This window comes from Physcomitrium patens, chromosome 24, assembly GCF_059467195.1.
Source record: "Physcomitrium patens ecotype Gransden chromosome 24, ASM5946719v1, whole genome shotgun sequence".
Taxonomy (NCBI): domain Eukaryota; kingdom Viridiplantae; phylum Streptophyta; class Bryopsida; order Funariales; family Funariaceae; genus Physcomitrium; species Physcomitrium patens.
In genome coordinates this window covers 12297848-12314421 of record NC_143433.1, presented here as the reverse complement: position 1 = coordinate 12314421, position 16574 = coordinate 12297848, and the positions used below count along the sequence as shown (strand labels likewise).

The 16574-nt window shown below is 30.6% G+C and overlaps 2 protein-coding genes across 2 annotated transcripts; both read right to left on the bottom strand.

Annotated features, from left to right (window-relative positions):
• Positions 1-576: 576 nt before the first annotated feature.
• On the bottom strand, positions 577-3876 carry LOC112276342 (cysteine--tRNA ligase, chloroplastic/mitochondrial). The gene is made up of 9 exons (XM_024507578.3): positions 3440-3876; positions 3228-3291; positions 2812-2973; positions 2477-2650; positions 2049-2330; positions 1735-1860; positions 1332-1535; positions 1073-1174; positions 577-860 (listed from the first exon to the last, which is right to left on the bottom strand). The coding sequence occupies exons 1-9, from the start codon at positions 3829-3831 to the stop codon at positions 633-635; spliced, it is 1734 nt and encodes a 577-aa protein (XP_024363346.1). The 5' UTR covers positions 3832-3876; the 3' UTR covers positions 577-632.
• A 1518-nt stretch (positions 3877-5394) lies between these two features.
• On the bottom strand, positions 5395-7766 carry LOC112276620 (protein RESISTANCE TO PHYTOPHTHORA 1, chloroplastic). The gene is made up of 5 exons (XM_024508080.3): positions 7245-7766; positions 6847-7060; positions 6406-6575; positions 6040-6159; positions 5395-5867 (listed from the first exon to the last, which is right to left on the bottom strand). The coding sequence occupies exons 1-4, from the start codon at positions 7749-7751 to the stop codon at positions 6109-6111; spliced, it is 942 nt and encodes a 313-aa protein (XP_024363848.1). The 5' UTR covers positions 7752-7766; the 3' UTR covers positions 5395-5867; positions 6040-6108.
• Positions 7767-16574: the final 8808 nt, after the last annotated feature.

Here is a 16574-nt window from a genome sequence, read left to right as displayed (position 1 = left end):
TTTTTTAAAAAAAATTCAAAAATATAAATTTATAGATAATAATTATAATTGGAAAAAAAATAAAATAAAAAAATGTACCATTTTATTGTGTATATATATATATATATATATATATTAATGATAAGAGAGTTGTTTAATTGCCTTAATGATAATTACTTGTATATTGCAAATATTATTCCAATACTCAATTTACATGTTATGTTAGTATATCATTTGTCCATAAAGCCTATAAATAGTATTATATGTTTCATTAATTAAGTAGCTAAAATATTCAAAAGAATGATAATTATGAATATGTTGTAAATCTTTGAAGATAATTTTATCAATTTTACTGTTCCTGGGACTTAAAAGCATTCAATCATTACCATATTTAATGAAAATTTGAAATGGTATTTGTTTAATACTCTTAAGATCTACTTTTCATTAACGTTGTTAATGATTTCAATTGTACTTAACAATACCGTGCATGCACTTTCATCATATCATGTTGCCAATTTTCGAATTTTTTTTATCTTACCATAAATTTTTTTAAATTATATTAAAAAATCATATCCATGCAATAATGTGAATAGGGTATCTTTCTCATGCTACATGACTACTTAACGGCATCCATTTCTAGTACAAGTGCAATGTTAGGCAGTTTGGAGCTGTTCTTCAGCTACTACAATGGGGCGCCACAGTGTGCCATCGCCCCCATCCATCAAGCCAATGCCAGCAGCAGCCAATTCTAACCTGATCTGGTCTGATCGTGCATAATCTTTCGCTTCCCGAGCAGAAGCTCTCTCCTGTAACCGAGCTGCTAAATCATTCATACTCATCCCAGCTCTCTTCAATGCCAATGCTCTGATTTCATCTAGTACCTGAGGAATCAGTAAGCAACAAGAACAGTTACCAGTGAGGTTCTGCTATGTATCATGAAATCCTGCAAAATCAAACACTACAAAATAACGAAAAGACTGTCAACCACAAAGTGGGCGACATCCTTCCCAGATTGAAGCGTCAAACTTCCAGAAACACGATTTCGTGACAGTACTCAATGAGAACATTTTCAGAGTTACGGCTTGAACATTACCTTGGAGTAGCTTGGAATTTGGAATCCTAGAACATTCATAACTTCTTGGATTTCAGTTATGAGCAGCTGTAATGATACCAGACGAGTTTTGTCCTTGCGGCCCTGAAAAAGTTATAATTCAAAAGTGGAATTTCAATGATATTCAAAGATAATTGATTGATCAAGTTGTATGACTGATTTTACATAAGAACCATGCAGCATACACCACGAACCTTTAAGAGGACTAAGCTTTTAAGGACAAGAACATGATTTATCGTACCTTGCGAGTATGCATAAGATCATTCATGAACTTGAAAGATTCCGAGAAAGATGCCACGACCACAGGGGTATTCAAATCATCCGCCATAGATGTTCTGAATGTATTCTTAATGCTCTTGACGAGCTCTATAGCTTCTTTTGAAGGATTGCAAGCGGCAACTTTGTCGACTTGTTGACTTAAAATTTGTTCACAATCTACTAGAGTCTGTGAAGACCAAAGAAAGCTTTAATATTTGAATTCCATAATCACCGGCTACTTTCAAGATATTTACATGACTATCACAGATGCGAGCAGAGTGCATGTCTACAACAGTTTACTCTTGAGGACTTCCCTCCCAAAATAACCAAGTATGGAATAGACTTTGCTTTCAGAGACTAAGTGGTGAAAAGTTTACAAACCGCACCTGGAAGATGTAGAAAACGCGGTCAGATGCTACTTCTAGCTGGCGCTTGGAATAATTCACGGGGGCTCTATAGTGAGTGCCTAACAGAAACCAACGCAAAGCCAAAGGGTGATATAGCTCCAGCACCTTCAAAAAAATATTTCGAACAACGCATACAATCAGAATTTCATCAGGATTGTAAGGGTACCAACCAAAACTTACAAACACCTCAGGAGAATTGATTGTTTAGGAAACATTAACAACATGCCGTTTTTGTATCTATTCTTCAGCATTAATTATCTTTGATCGATTTCAGAAATAAGCGGAAGACATACCTCTCGAATGGTGAAGAAGTTCCCCACTGACTTCGACATTTTTTCATTATCCACAGTTACAAAACCATTGTGCAACCAGTAGCCAACTCGACTATCCGCACATGCAGCGCAGCTCTGGGCTATCTCGTTTTCGTGATGAGGAAAAATTAGATCCATTCCACCGCCGTGAATGTCAAATTTGTGACCTAAATGCTCCGCACTCATAGCACTGCATTCAATGTGCCAGCCCGGGCGCCCAGGACCCCAAGGACTGTCCCAAGCAGGCTCTCCGGGTTTCGCACTCTGCGAGAAAATGATACCAGCGACCTTCAGAGAGAGAAAATTTGAGAACCAACACCCACTTTAGTAGGACAAGATTTAGTCTAATTCCCTAGGACCTAACTCAGCAGACAGAAGAGTTTTCTCTCACCATTTTCAAGGGCGCTGACCTTCCATAGAGCGAAATCTGCGGGGTTTCGCTTACGGTTGTCGACTAACACACGCTCCCCTGCACGATTCTCTTCTTGCTTCCGTCCGGACAAGCATCCATAAGTTGGAAGGGTATCAACTTCGAAGTACACGTCCCCTCCCTCCATCACATATCCATTTTTGTTTTCTATGATCTGCAATCCAGGTCCATGTGAAATCAAGCACTTACGAAATAGTAGAACAATAACCAATGTTATCCAGCAGCCTGATTGAGCACAGTTCCTGATTTTACGAAAACAGTTCTTAAACCCAGTCTACTCTATCTACCTAGGAAATCCACAAACAGCCGACTAACCTGCGATATCATTTTAATAATTTGCGGTATGTGGTCGGATACACGAGGCTCCACATTCGGTGGCAGACACCTAAGAAGTTCCATGTCGACTTGAAATTCGTCACAAAATCTTCTACTTAGATTCAAAGGATCCTCCCCCACTTCATTCGCCCTCTTAATGATCTGCATACGAAGAGTAGGATTCAAAAGGACAACTCTTAAGAACCAAGAAATTGCCGCTTATATACATAAATTCCGCGAAAAGTCATAAGCCCCTTTTCCCCCGGTAACTCTTCACAAGACTTAGAATGCAATGTAACTTCAAGCCGTGGTTGTTCGATTGAACCACTCCAGCGCAGAATCTGGTCATGTGTGGAGTTTAGACACAAACATATCCAAAAAAATATGAAGTCAAGGATAAAGCTCAAACGAGTTACCTTATCATCAATGTCAGTAAAATTCCGCACGTAAGTCACGTCGTAACCTACGCTCTTTAAGTACCTGACAGACAAGAATATTTATATAAAAGATTCATAAAATTATAAAACCTAGTTCGAAACTCATCCTAAATCATCTCAATCCACCTCCTCTCTAGGTCATACAACTTGAACTTCAAAATTGTGAAGAAGAGACGGGCTGGTTCACTCACCGGAAGAGAACATCAAAAGCGACGTAGACACGGGCATGGCCAATATGACTGTAATCGTAAGTAGTCACGCCGCATACGTACATGCTCACTTTCCCGGGCACAATTGGCTGAAACACTTCCTTCTGCTTCTTCATTGTATTGTACAACTGAATTTGCACCTCATTTCCCGCTGATGCATTCTCCGCACCCGCACTGGCGCATGCACGAGAATACAAATTCCTGTGAAGTCGCAATGCTCTCACCCTCTCGTCGCGTATTCCCGTCCCATGCCAGGATGCGTCAGATGCACTGAGACGGAAGCTGATAGCGAGGGGGCGGGAAAAGGTCCTGGGGGCGACTATGGCGCGAGAGAGAAGCGCCGTAGTGCAGCAGGTGATCATGCGCGTGGCCATGGCGAGCCCTCTCGTGGCCCCCTTCCCAAAGCAAAATGGCGACGCTCAGGAAGTGATGGCCATAGCCACAGGTCCCTCCTGCTCTATCAAAGCCTTCCAAGGCTTTCACTCACTCGCACGAGCTCATGTTCTCATCGACAGGGAACAATGCCTTTCTTCTCCTTTTTCGTTTTCCGTTTTCGTGAAATCGTTTATCATTTTCGTTTTTCGTTTTCCGCTTTCCGTTGTTGTTTCCCGTTTCCGTTGACCTTTTTACGTTTTCGTTTTCTGTTTTTCGTTGTCATTTAACGTTTTCGTTAGGTGTTTAACGTTTTCGTTTTACGTTTTACAATTTTCGGTTTCTATGCCTTTTTCTTTCCTCGTCGGATTTGACATCCTTTAAAAAAATCACCCTGGATACTTTGTACGTACAATTTTATGAAAAAAATTAGTTGAAGAAAATTTTGGAAAATAAAATAGCATCTTGCGTATAATGAGCCATAAAATGAGGATACTAAACAATTTTGAATTATTTTTTTATCTTAATACTAAATAAATAAACATCCTTAACTTCTTTACAATGTGGTCCCTTATTACTGTTTAAATTCAAGGAAAATTTTAGCATTGTAAGTACGTGGAGAATACGTTCAAGCACCACAGATTTTACCTTATCATCCCACATACAAAACTACAACATTTACTGTGATTAGCTTATTAATTGTGATAATGTGGAAATATATCAATTCTATCTATAAATAGAATGAGAACTTTAAATTATGCTCGCATTTTTAGATTGAATTCACAAGAGTAATTATTACACAATTTCTCAGGTAATAGTATACCTACAGTATGAATAAAACAAATATGCACACCAATCATTTTTGTTTTGAATTACCTTAGATTTTAACTTGGCCTTCAACTGTTCAGAAAAAAAAAATAATAATAATAATAATCGTAAAATTAATACAGGTTATTTCTTAAATGCACTAGATTGATGTTTCAGATTTTAAAGAATAAATTATATTTACTTCGAAAAATCAAATATGTTGAAAGTGTTTTAAACATGCTTACTAATATGAGCAAAATCATTAGAAGAACATTTAAATAGTTGCAGTGGATGGAGCTTTGTAAAAATAAGCAGCTGTACCAGAACCGTTCACAAAGCTAAGTGGAACGTGTGATAATCTCTATTTGCAGTAGTTGATCACATATCTTCATTTCGAATTCTATAAATTCGGATACAATAAAGAGTAGCTTCTGTCTTCACTTTTTACCCCCGAATATTTCCCTTCAGCTCTTGTATCACGTCTTTTTCTATCATTTCCAGTAAATTTGATGTATTCTGGCTTCATAGAACTTATTCCCAATAGCATACATGATTTTGACATAATTGACGTCTCATCGAAGACCTTGCTGTGTTAGACGGATTGTGCCAAGAGATCTGGGTTTTAACTGGGTTTTTGTACTAATGCTCTTATTCTTTTGAAGGCTGCTATACTACTACCTCTAAGATTAAATGAATCAACTATGTCCAGTTCGAGTTCAAGGCGATTTGCTTGTATGCATTGACATCACTCCAAAATAGAACACTTCCAATAACTTTTGTTACTTTGAAAAATAGTGTACACGGGTAACAAATATTTCGGTCACAAGCTAATCTGGGCAGGAGAGAATCTAAGTGTCTGCAAATTCATTTCACACAAGGCTTAGATGGCTTCAAAATCCTACAGCTGGGAGCAGTCCACCAGGTTGACAGCATAAGCTTAGCTGTAACCCAAACTCAAGTGAAGCTCATGATTCAGAACAGAGTATGCTACTTAAATCAACACGTCGCCCAAGTAGAAAGCCCTCAAAACACCTCAAAGTGTACATATTGACCCCTTTTAATCAGAAAGCAACGTTCAAAAATCTTAGGTAATAAAATTTTGGAATTGGCAAATATACACATTTCAAAAACTCTCATTACTGTACCATGCATGAAACCCCCAATTTTGGGAAGTCAATTTGCTTTATGCTTGCGATCTTTTTCAATGTGACGTATTCATTGCATCTCCAGCCTGCAATGTGATAAAAGGCATAGATTTTAAAGTGTAATTGACAAGTTAAGTCACGATCCCTTCCACATTTTCCTCATCAGAACGTGAGCTGAATACCTGCATCAATAATTTCCAACCATTTGTACTTAGATGATATAAAACCATAGCACAGCGCAAGATGGAGAAGTCTTACCGTGTAAGTTTTAGATTGGCTGCACTCTGAACGAAAAGAAAGGATGCGCAAAAGAGAAGACCACTTTCTTTATTGGTTGGAATCATTAGCCTTGTTGTCACTGTTTCCAAGCCACTCCAGCTGTAACACCAGAGATAAACCCAAACAGTTGAGAAAAGAACGAGAGAATCCTGCTAATATCTACCCATATTGCACTTCTAGGAGATATCTTCACAACAACAACAACAACAACAACTATGTATATATATATATATATATATATTATCACAGGTTCCTTAGTGAAAGGTTAGAATCTGAAACAGTAAGTCATAATGTTTCATTAAAAAGCATCAAAACAGGTTTTTAAACGAAATAGATGAAAAATACCTTCCAAGTATACATGGCGAAGAAAGCGAGGACGTCCGCTGACCAGACTGCGGCAAAGGATTTCCACACCAAGGGTAGAGTAACATTGATCAGAGGAACAGCCAAAAACAAGTAGTTCAAAGCCTCCTTCTCCTTTCCAGGACAGTCACGAGCCCTCAACGATGGAATCGCTGCAAACATTCAAAAAGGTGAATTAGTCTATCAAAGAAAAAGTCATGGTTTGCACACCGAACTCGTCCTACAGTCATCATAAGTTTCTTTACGTGAGTGACAGTGTCCAACAACTATTGGCATAACTAACTTAACTAAAACCCTGCGCGAAGAAGAAGACTTCCTAATGTGTGAATTTTGCATTCACAACAGATTGAATCATGATGTAAACATTCCAAATAAAAATAACAAAAAAATGCTAGACCTCATATCCAAGTTTGTAGCACTTACTGAACATCCACACAGACCACATGCCCATGAGGCGCCAAATATCTGGATGGTCAGAAGGGAAGAGCAAATTGAATGACAAGATTCCGCCTACGAGCATGCTAATGTACGCCTGAACTTCAAAGATGGTGTACAGCATTGTGCCCGGCTGCGCTGGGTTCTTGTTCTTAGCAGATGAAGCGCGAGGGGCAAAAGTAGCTGCTGTCTTCCGCACGACCTTAAAAATCAAACAACACCTTGGTTTTCACTACTGTCCTAACGACTACCTCCTTACACTCAGGATACGCAAGGACATACAAAATCACCTCAATGTGCCATGAACTCAACAAAGAGACGACCAATTAAACTACCCAGCTGCACAAACTCAACAACCATTTGACACCATGGACTCCCAGGTTCACCTTGCTAATGTCTTTCTCGAGGTCCACCTTCACGTCCGTTGCTGCAACTTTCTCCCCCTCCTCCTTCTTCTCAGTCTCCGCCTCCGCTCTCAAATTCAAAACAGAGGACCCCCCCGTTCCTCTCATCCACGGCAACCGCCCCAGAGGAGCCTCACGCAAGCCGTCGACATTGAACTGCACGAGCGACTTCCCCTGCAGGAAACTCGAGCCACTACGAGTCTGAGAACCGTGTCTGGAAATTACACGAGCTGGGTTCGGCAACCGCGCCAGGAAATAGCCTGTGCAAGGAATTGCCATCGCTGCGGCGAAGTCACGACGAGGGCTCCGAGAGCTCCGATGTGTCGAAGCTGGTAGCAGGAGCCCGCAGCGAAGCGAAGCAAAACTTGCGAGGAGGATGTGGTGGGATGGGGTTGGGCTCGACCAGGTTGGGGTTGGGCTCGACCAGGTTGGGGTTGGGTGCCCGCTTGAGACCCGCGACACCACCCACGAATACGATATCTCGGTCATGGGTTATACCCACGGGATTCAGTCTCCTCATGGATGGATGGATCAGGATGAAAATTACATAAAGTGTATTACGTTACCATCCTTTAGATAAATAAATAAAAGATCATTCAAGTTTTTTATTCAAAATATCACAAGATAAAAATATTAATATAAACACATATTTGTATCAATGTGAAATATTTTGCATTAAAAAATTTATGCTACCAAAGAAACTTTATGAATTTGCAAATTTGACACCTCCAAAAACAAAGATCACAGTATTATCAAAGTATGAATACATATAGAGTTCTAATTGCAAAAATTAACTGCAACCAAATTTATTTCAAATGTTGATTGAATTTGATGTATTGTAAATAGTCCACATTGTACAATTATTTATTAATTTTTGATAATTATGTTATTACACTGTACAAGATATATGAATAATTAACAACCTTCTACTTTATGATATGGATAGAACACTAATAGATGCATAAATTATAAAAAAACATAAACACTACTACAAATTATACATATCTATATATATATATATATATATATAAATAAATGAAAAATTATTTTATCATTAGTAACTTAAGTAAGTGATTTAATTAGAATATCAATTGCATTTAAATATTACAATAGCTTATAGAAAACTATAAATATATACTACTATAATATTTCAAAATTTTTATTTTTGTCTATAATATTATAGAACTTAAAAATATGATAATAAGATTCAAAGATATAACACTAACACATATTGTTTTATAACTTCTATCCAAAAGTTCAAGATAAAATTTTATGATTTCTTCTGAATTATTCTCTAAGATTAAAAAAAAAAAAAAAAAAAAAAAAAAATTACATATATAATAAAGACAAATTGATGCACAAAAAATTATTTTATTAAAAACAGGTACTCATTCTTTTTTTAAATATATTACTTGAATTTCATGTTTGTTACAATAATTTGTAAAGAAAAAGATCATTTCTTATATAATAATAATAAGAATAATCATATGAAAATAATACTCAAAATTTTATTTATATAAAATTTTAATAAAATTAAAACATCCAAATTCTGAATTTTTAAAGATACTAAAAATAAGTATCTATTTTATACTTATTTTATTTTACTGAAGTATTTATTTTATACTTATTTTATAGTGAGTTTTATACTTATTTTATCGTGTAACAACTAAATGAAAGTAGATATAAACATATTAGATAGACAATATCTATTTAAGAAGCTTAGAAGAAGTTTTTTTAGATATGGATTAAATATAACTATATAACTATATATATATAAATGCTATATGGCTATTAAAACTTTTTCTATAAGATTTTACCTTTTAGAAAGTTGTATCAAAAACAAAACATAATTTGTTGATTGAACTACTAATCTTACAATTCCTAAAAAGCTTCTATAAGACTTTCTTAATAGTTAATATATATGAATGCAAGATTAAGGCCATCCTCAATTTGGTCAATATATTTTTTGTATTCCAATCTTGATTTAATATTCTCTAAGTTTTTTTTTATAATTGACAATAGTTATTTCTTATATTCTTACATTTTTATTTATTTATTTATTTATTTATTTTTTGGTCTAAAAAAAATATCAATCATGTGTATTGGTATCAAAAAATTACATTAAATAAGACTTCATCTCCTATATTCCAAGAACTCACTTCACATACAAGACTTAAGAAGAATGGAAGTTAAAAAAAAGAAAAACAAACAAACAAACAAACAAACAAACAAACAAACAAAAACAAAACAAAGGTTTGTTTTATCACATCAGCTTCTAATTATCTTCTTTTACACTTTTACAAGCTAAATATTCATACTCCAATCTCACTTAGTCTAAACCAACCTTAAAGACTTTATTATCATCAAAACCAACTTATTTAAGGTTAGAAGAGGATATTTAATTACCACATTAGTAAAATGACATATCAACTGTTGTATCAATATATGTTGCTAAAAAAATATTATTATTGGTCCAAAAAAGTACCAATCATTTTCAATTACAAAAACAAATATATATTAAGCAAGTCAATAGTGCAAAGCTACACATATGCCTTCTTAGCTAAGTATTGTAATTTTGCATCTAAGCTAATAAAAGATTTTTTTTGAAGCTTAAATAATTTTTTTTAATCTACTATCCATAAAATATATTATGGAAGAAGTGTGCTAGCTAGGCTCCTAATTGCTTGAAGGCTTCAACTACATCATTACTAAAGAAGTATGTTGGTTGTAACTAAGCTCCATCCTTGTTAGCTTATACTTTGCTTTCTTTCAATTGATTCTTAGTAAAGTCCTAAAACCAAATTTTGTTATTCATACTTCAATTCAAAATATTAAAATAATAAATATGTTCTTTATCCACAAATAAGATATATATCTCTACTTATTCAAAATTGTAGAACTCATGAGTTTTTACATTATGAACAAACCTAATTTTTCTTAATAAGTTTTGCTAGTAATGGTTGTAGACATGTCATATGTCAATATTATTGATACAAACCACACAATGACATAGCAATTATATATTTGTTTTTTTTATATAAAAATATATATTTAAGCCTAATTAAAATAATTGCTAATTTTGAATATAAATTTTATAATAACGATGTAGTTGCAGCCTTCAAGCATTAAAAATCTTAAACTATCTAAAATTTTTTTTAGAAGTTCTTCTTTTGATTGGTACATACCTTAAAGTATCTCTATACTGCATATTTACTAAGTTCTCTACAGCCATTAATATGGACCTTTGAAAATACTTAGTTCAAACTTGTAATATTTGAATGTAAACCTTTAAATTATCTAAGTCAACAATTGGATCCAACTTCTCTTTTATTGCTAACAATAACATGGATTCTTTACCATACATCAACTAAAAAGTACTAAAAGATGCAAGAGATGCTTGTTGATTAAAGCAATAAACCATTTTTATCTAAGATAAATTCAAATTGTTATCATTATAGTTGCCTAGTAATAATCTATACTTGTGCAATGTACACTTGATAGTGTGAACTACTCTTTTTATTAATCTATTAGACTTTGGATAGTCTCTAGTTATTATATAATAATCAATCAAGATTTTAATATAAAATTCTTCAAAATATCTAAGGAACATCTTGCTTTTATTTATTAATACTTTTGCAAGGGCTTTGAATTAAACAAAAAACATGATTCAAGAATATTTTCATTGCTATTTTAATTTTTTTGTATCAAAGCCACCAAATCAATTTACTTCCTAAAAGGCTCTACTATAACAAGCACATACTTGAAACAACATGCTATAGCCATTAATGGCCCAACAAAATCAAGATTCTACTTATAATTGAATACCATAAATGACAAACAGCACAATTAAGAAGATAAAGTATTGAAGCTTGATCTTACTTAATAACAAACTTTACATTTGTCTATATAAGTTGTTGCCTTTATTTATATTTCTATCTACTAATACTAACTATGTAGCATTAAATATATATGATATAATTCAAAATTCTCCAAACCTCTATGAACTTTTTGTATTTATTAAAAATATTAGTTATGCTAAGAATTCATTATTAATGTACTATCTTACTATTTTCAAAAAAAGATATCATCTTTTTAATAGAATCTAGCTATTTGATGAATTATATGGTTTCTTTCTTAAAACATGATATAGCATAAAAATTCTCTATATAATAGATAATATAAAATTTTTTAATCTTTTTATACATCTATAATGATTCAAGGTATTTTTTGACTCAAGATCTCTTTTATACTATAATTTAAAATATTTCTAATAATTTAGCCACATCTTCTTTTTATTTAAGCCATAAATAAACTTTTAATAATATTTTGCTAATCCTATAAAAGCTTTCAAGCAAGACAAATCATTAAGTAGATGGATTTTTTTCATTAATTCCACCTTTGCACCTTATACTCATAGTCTCCTAAATGTAATTGTATGTTTTTAATAAGATAGGTGATTATAAAAAAAATTATATTTTTTATAATGTAGGCAAAGACTCCATGTTTATAATCTTTGAAAGACTTGTTGCAAGTACTTCATCTGCTTCTCAGGTGTATTATTAAAGATTACTAAATTATAATTATAACACCAAGCAAATAGCAACCTCTTCAAGACTTGATCTATAATGCCTTCAAATTATGTTAGAGCATTCTTTAAGACAAAAGATGTAAATTTGAATAAAAAAGTATGTCTCTCTTATTATCATTTGGATCCAAAAATATTATTTTCATCATATCTTCTAATTTCTATAGAAGTTGATGGTATCTTGATTTTAAGCCAAAAATATTGAAGATTCTTATCTTTTCAATTGTATCAAATAATTTTTCAAGTCATGGTATTAAATATCAATATAATTTAGTTTTATTTTCTATTATTTATTTATTTATAATAAATAAGATAGTAATTTTTTTGCATCAGCTTCTTCATCTAATTTTAAAAAACATCCTTCTAAGCAAGTATTATTATTATACAATCATACTCTTCATTTGAAAGTTCTACCAATCAAGCATTCAATAGTTACTTACATCTTGGCTTGATTCTATCTCATTTAAAAACACTTAGTTTATAATTAAATGAATATCTTTTGATTGATTTTTTTTCTTCTAAATTATTAAATTTAAAAGAAAAACAAGACTTATATAAAAATATAAATGCTTAAATTTATTGTATCTCCATATCAACAAGTTTAATTTCTATATCTATTATTTAAATCTTATCATTAAACAAGACCATTTTATTCTTCAAAGATCCCTTGCTTAGTATTATTACCTTCTTTAGTTGCTATTTTATTATTCTGTATTTTTTTTATAAAAAAAATAGATGTCTCTTTTCTTATATCAACTTCAATTTTTAAAGCTTTACTTTTAAATATAGACAAACCATCAATTGATTAAGTAGATGGACTTACAAAAAATATCTTTTGAATTTTTCCTTGATATTTTTTATATTCCAATCTTGTATAAGTGTTGTCAAAACACATTGTCATTTTAAATCATATATATTAAGCTACTCCTTATTATCTTGATTTTTTATCTTTTTCAAATCTTAGTTCTATTTTTTCCTACTATTGTGCCATATCTTAGTTTTAGAAGTAACTATCTTTTGTACAACTAAAGGTACGATATTCTTTTTTCTTTATCTTGAAGCATGTGCTTTTAGATGTTATTCAAAAGCCACTATTATTAAGCCTTTGAAATACCAAACATATTTCCATAAATCAAACTATAGAAGTGAGGTTCATAGCTTGATCAAGGATTTGAAGACATTACATCTTTGATACATCAAATTTACTTGTTGTGCCAATAAGAAAGTCCATAGCACATTTATGCTTATTTGCATTAGATTCCTTAAGTCTTTATGTATATATATTAAATTCAAGGTCAGATCTATTTCTTCAAAATAAAAATTAATAAAAATTAATAATTAATATTATACATATTAATTAATATTTTCTACATAATTAACTAATAATAGAGGGAGTTGATCGTCTTATACCTTAGCTTAGATATATCATTCCTTATTTAAGATATTATCAACCTCCATCTTTTATAAAAAAACCAAGAAGATGTAATGATATTAATATACTAAGCATGTAAGTTGGTCCACTTCTATCTCAATCAATGGATATATGATTCTAAAGTTATAGCATCTACCACTATTGATTCTTTAAGATGTTGGCATAATAATTAAGCATTGTCATAGAGTTGTAAACTCATGATTTTTAGTGGTAACACATTTTCAAATATATAAGTCCTAAATTTGTCTTATTTTAATTGCAACCAATGCAATAATCATAAGATCATCCAAATTAAATATTAACATGGATTTTAAAGTCTTTAACTATATTTTGTATCAAAATATCCTTGATAAGGCCATCCAACTATTATAAGATGTATTATGTCCAACCTTTGAAGATCATCTTCAGCAATTATGACAATATTTGTTAGGAATTGTAAGATACAACCTTAAATGACAATTGCCAGTAGTTGTATTGGATATTGCAACCATAGCTATTCTAAGTAATGCTTTGCTTTCTTTTTATCACAAAATTATTATATATATATATATATATATATATATATATCTGTTGCTTTATATCAACAATCTTATTTTTAATACTATTATTAATTTTTAAAAATTCTAACAAAGAACTTCACTAAAAAAAATCTTTAAAAATCATCATAATGTTATATAAGATTCTGTAATGATGGTGAAATATTTTTTTATTGCCATAAATAATAATATATCTTTTCTACAAGTTCTTGACATCAATAATTTAATTCTTTTAATAAAAACTATCATGATATATAATTCTTAAAATACTTTGTAAATATGCTCTATTGGTTAACAACTTGATCATTTGTCAAAGAAAATGACTTTATTGCTGACATATTCTTTTCAAGTAATAAGTTTTTTAATACAAATAATTCTCTAATGCATCCATATATAGATGCATGAATTATTTTTCTTCAACTAAGCCAATCATATAACTAAAAAGTACAAAAATAATTTTTTTCTTCTATATCCTAGTGACTATCTTAATTGAAACCATGCCTTTTAGTATAAAAATCATAATCAAAATTAGTGGGATACAATATTTTTTTCTCTAATAAGATGTCATAAGAAGTTTTATTACTAATCATATATTTCATAAAAATTCAAGTATATGCATAAGTACCCATTTTAAATCAAAGTTTTAAAGGTTCTCTTATAAGCCATGTAAGCTACTCTATGCTCTCTAATTATATTACAATAGTAAAAGCACATAGATTAAGGTCCTTGATTTTAATGTCTAAGATTTTTATCAATAAATATTCCAATACAACCAATTTTATTGCTTTGTTATATAATACCTTTTTTAAAGATATATTAAAATGATTTCCATTGGCCATAAAAAACATATACTTAGTATTATTTGATTATATTATTTTAAGCTTTATATGTACTAGCTTTAAGTATTTCTTGCAAGAACTACTAAATAACTAGTAGCAATCTCTACATTGATCTTAGAATAATATTTCTTTATTACACCATCATTAAATTCCAAATGAATAAAAAATTCCATTCACCAACCTTTTTAATCTTTTAATATATCAATTGCTAAATAAATAATGTCATCTCTAATTGTTTCATTATAATAAACTCCAAGTGATTTTTTTACCTCTTTTATTTTTGTAAAGACAAGCATAAGAATCATGCCTTGCATTATCTTTCTTTCTATGTGATAAATGTTAGATACATTTAAATTAAGGTGCTACAATTAAATTCTTAAGAATCAATAAATTTTTAAGATCTTTAAAGCTTTATTCTTTACTATATTTTTTTTTTTAACAATGGTATCTTTTTTTTTAAGAGGTACCCTTGATATAATACTAATAGCTATAAGAACCAAGCTATATGACAAAGATAATTCAAATTGCCAAATACCATATGTTGGTTTTTTGTAATGTAAATTAGATTAATATCTAAATATAAAATCTCTCATTATTATTGAAATGTTTTGTAATATATTTCATTTTAATCTTATATTTGCAACTATCATCACAACTTTGTGAGATTTTCTATACTCATATTAATCATACATTTATTGTTAAAAACCTAAATTGATTTATCTTGAATTAAAAGCTATAAAAATAAATTTAGTAGTTGCTGCAATAAACATAGCCAATATATTCTACAATGCTTCTATTAAAGCTTTAAGGCTATTATTCCTTTAGATTATTCTATCTCTTTAGATAATTTATGGTATAAAAAATTAAGACTTTAATAATAAAATTTCAATCCAATATTGTACCTTTCTGTACAGTATTTAATTATAAGGTGCATAAATATACCTTAGTATTGTATTAATTGATAATCCTATTCTTTGTGCTATTTCTAATTTTCTTTGATTTCTTGTCACCTTCTTGCTATTAATAATAGAAGATTTTTCATCACTTTTGTCTTTAAATTATATTTTTGAAAGATAATTTTTTATCAATGGCCTAACCTTCCACATTCTAATACTACATATTAAGTTTTTTATTTGTTTTTACCTTATTTGCTATAGTTATATGTCAAGATAGCTTAAAATTTCTTTAATCCCTCTCAATATCAGCCAAAAATACCTTACAATGGCTTCAAGTTGCTATAGTAGTTAGCAATATCTAAGCTTCTTTATAACATAGATTTCTTTCTAATTGTTCTATTCCAATAAAAACTTAAGCTAATTATGAACTAAAATAAATCCTACTACTTGAGAGCCTATTCTAATTGACAAAAATTTGATTATTTAATGATTATAACAATTCTTCATAAGCATTTGATTTATGTCCAATAAGTCGAATAAGTTTTTAATTGCGAGCTAAAAAAATCCCTAATTTGGATGATTTATTCTAATTTGTAACTATTAATTAATATATGAATTGATTCTATAAAATTCCATTCTATTTTTTTTATAAAAGAACTTAACTTATGTGACTAATGAAATTCATATTCAAATAATAATACTTAATATTTAAATAATTAAATACTTAAATAATTCATCAATATCACAATTAAAAGATAAAATATTATATTATTTTTATTTTTATTTTTTTAATATTAGTAATCATCCAAATTTAAAACTTCATCAAAAAAAAATTATTTACAAATGAATTTTCATCTAAGAATAATTTTTTATCTATTAATAAAATTTTATCTATTTAAAATAAATTTTCATTAATAAAAATTCATCTTATTTGTTCTAGTTTCATCCATATAATTTTTTATCTATTAAAATTTAATTTCATCATCAATTTCCATCTACATAATTCATTCTTAATAGCTAACTA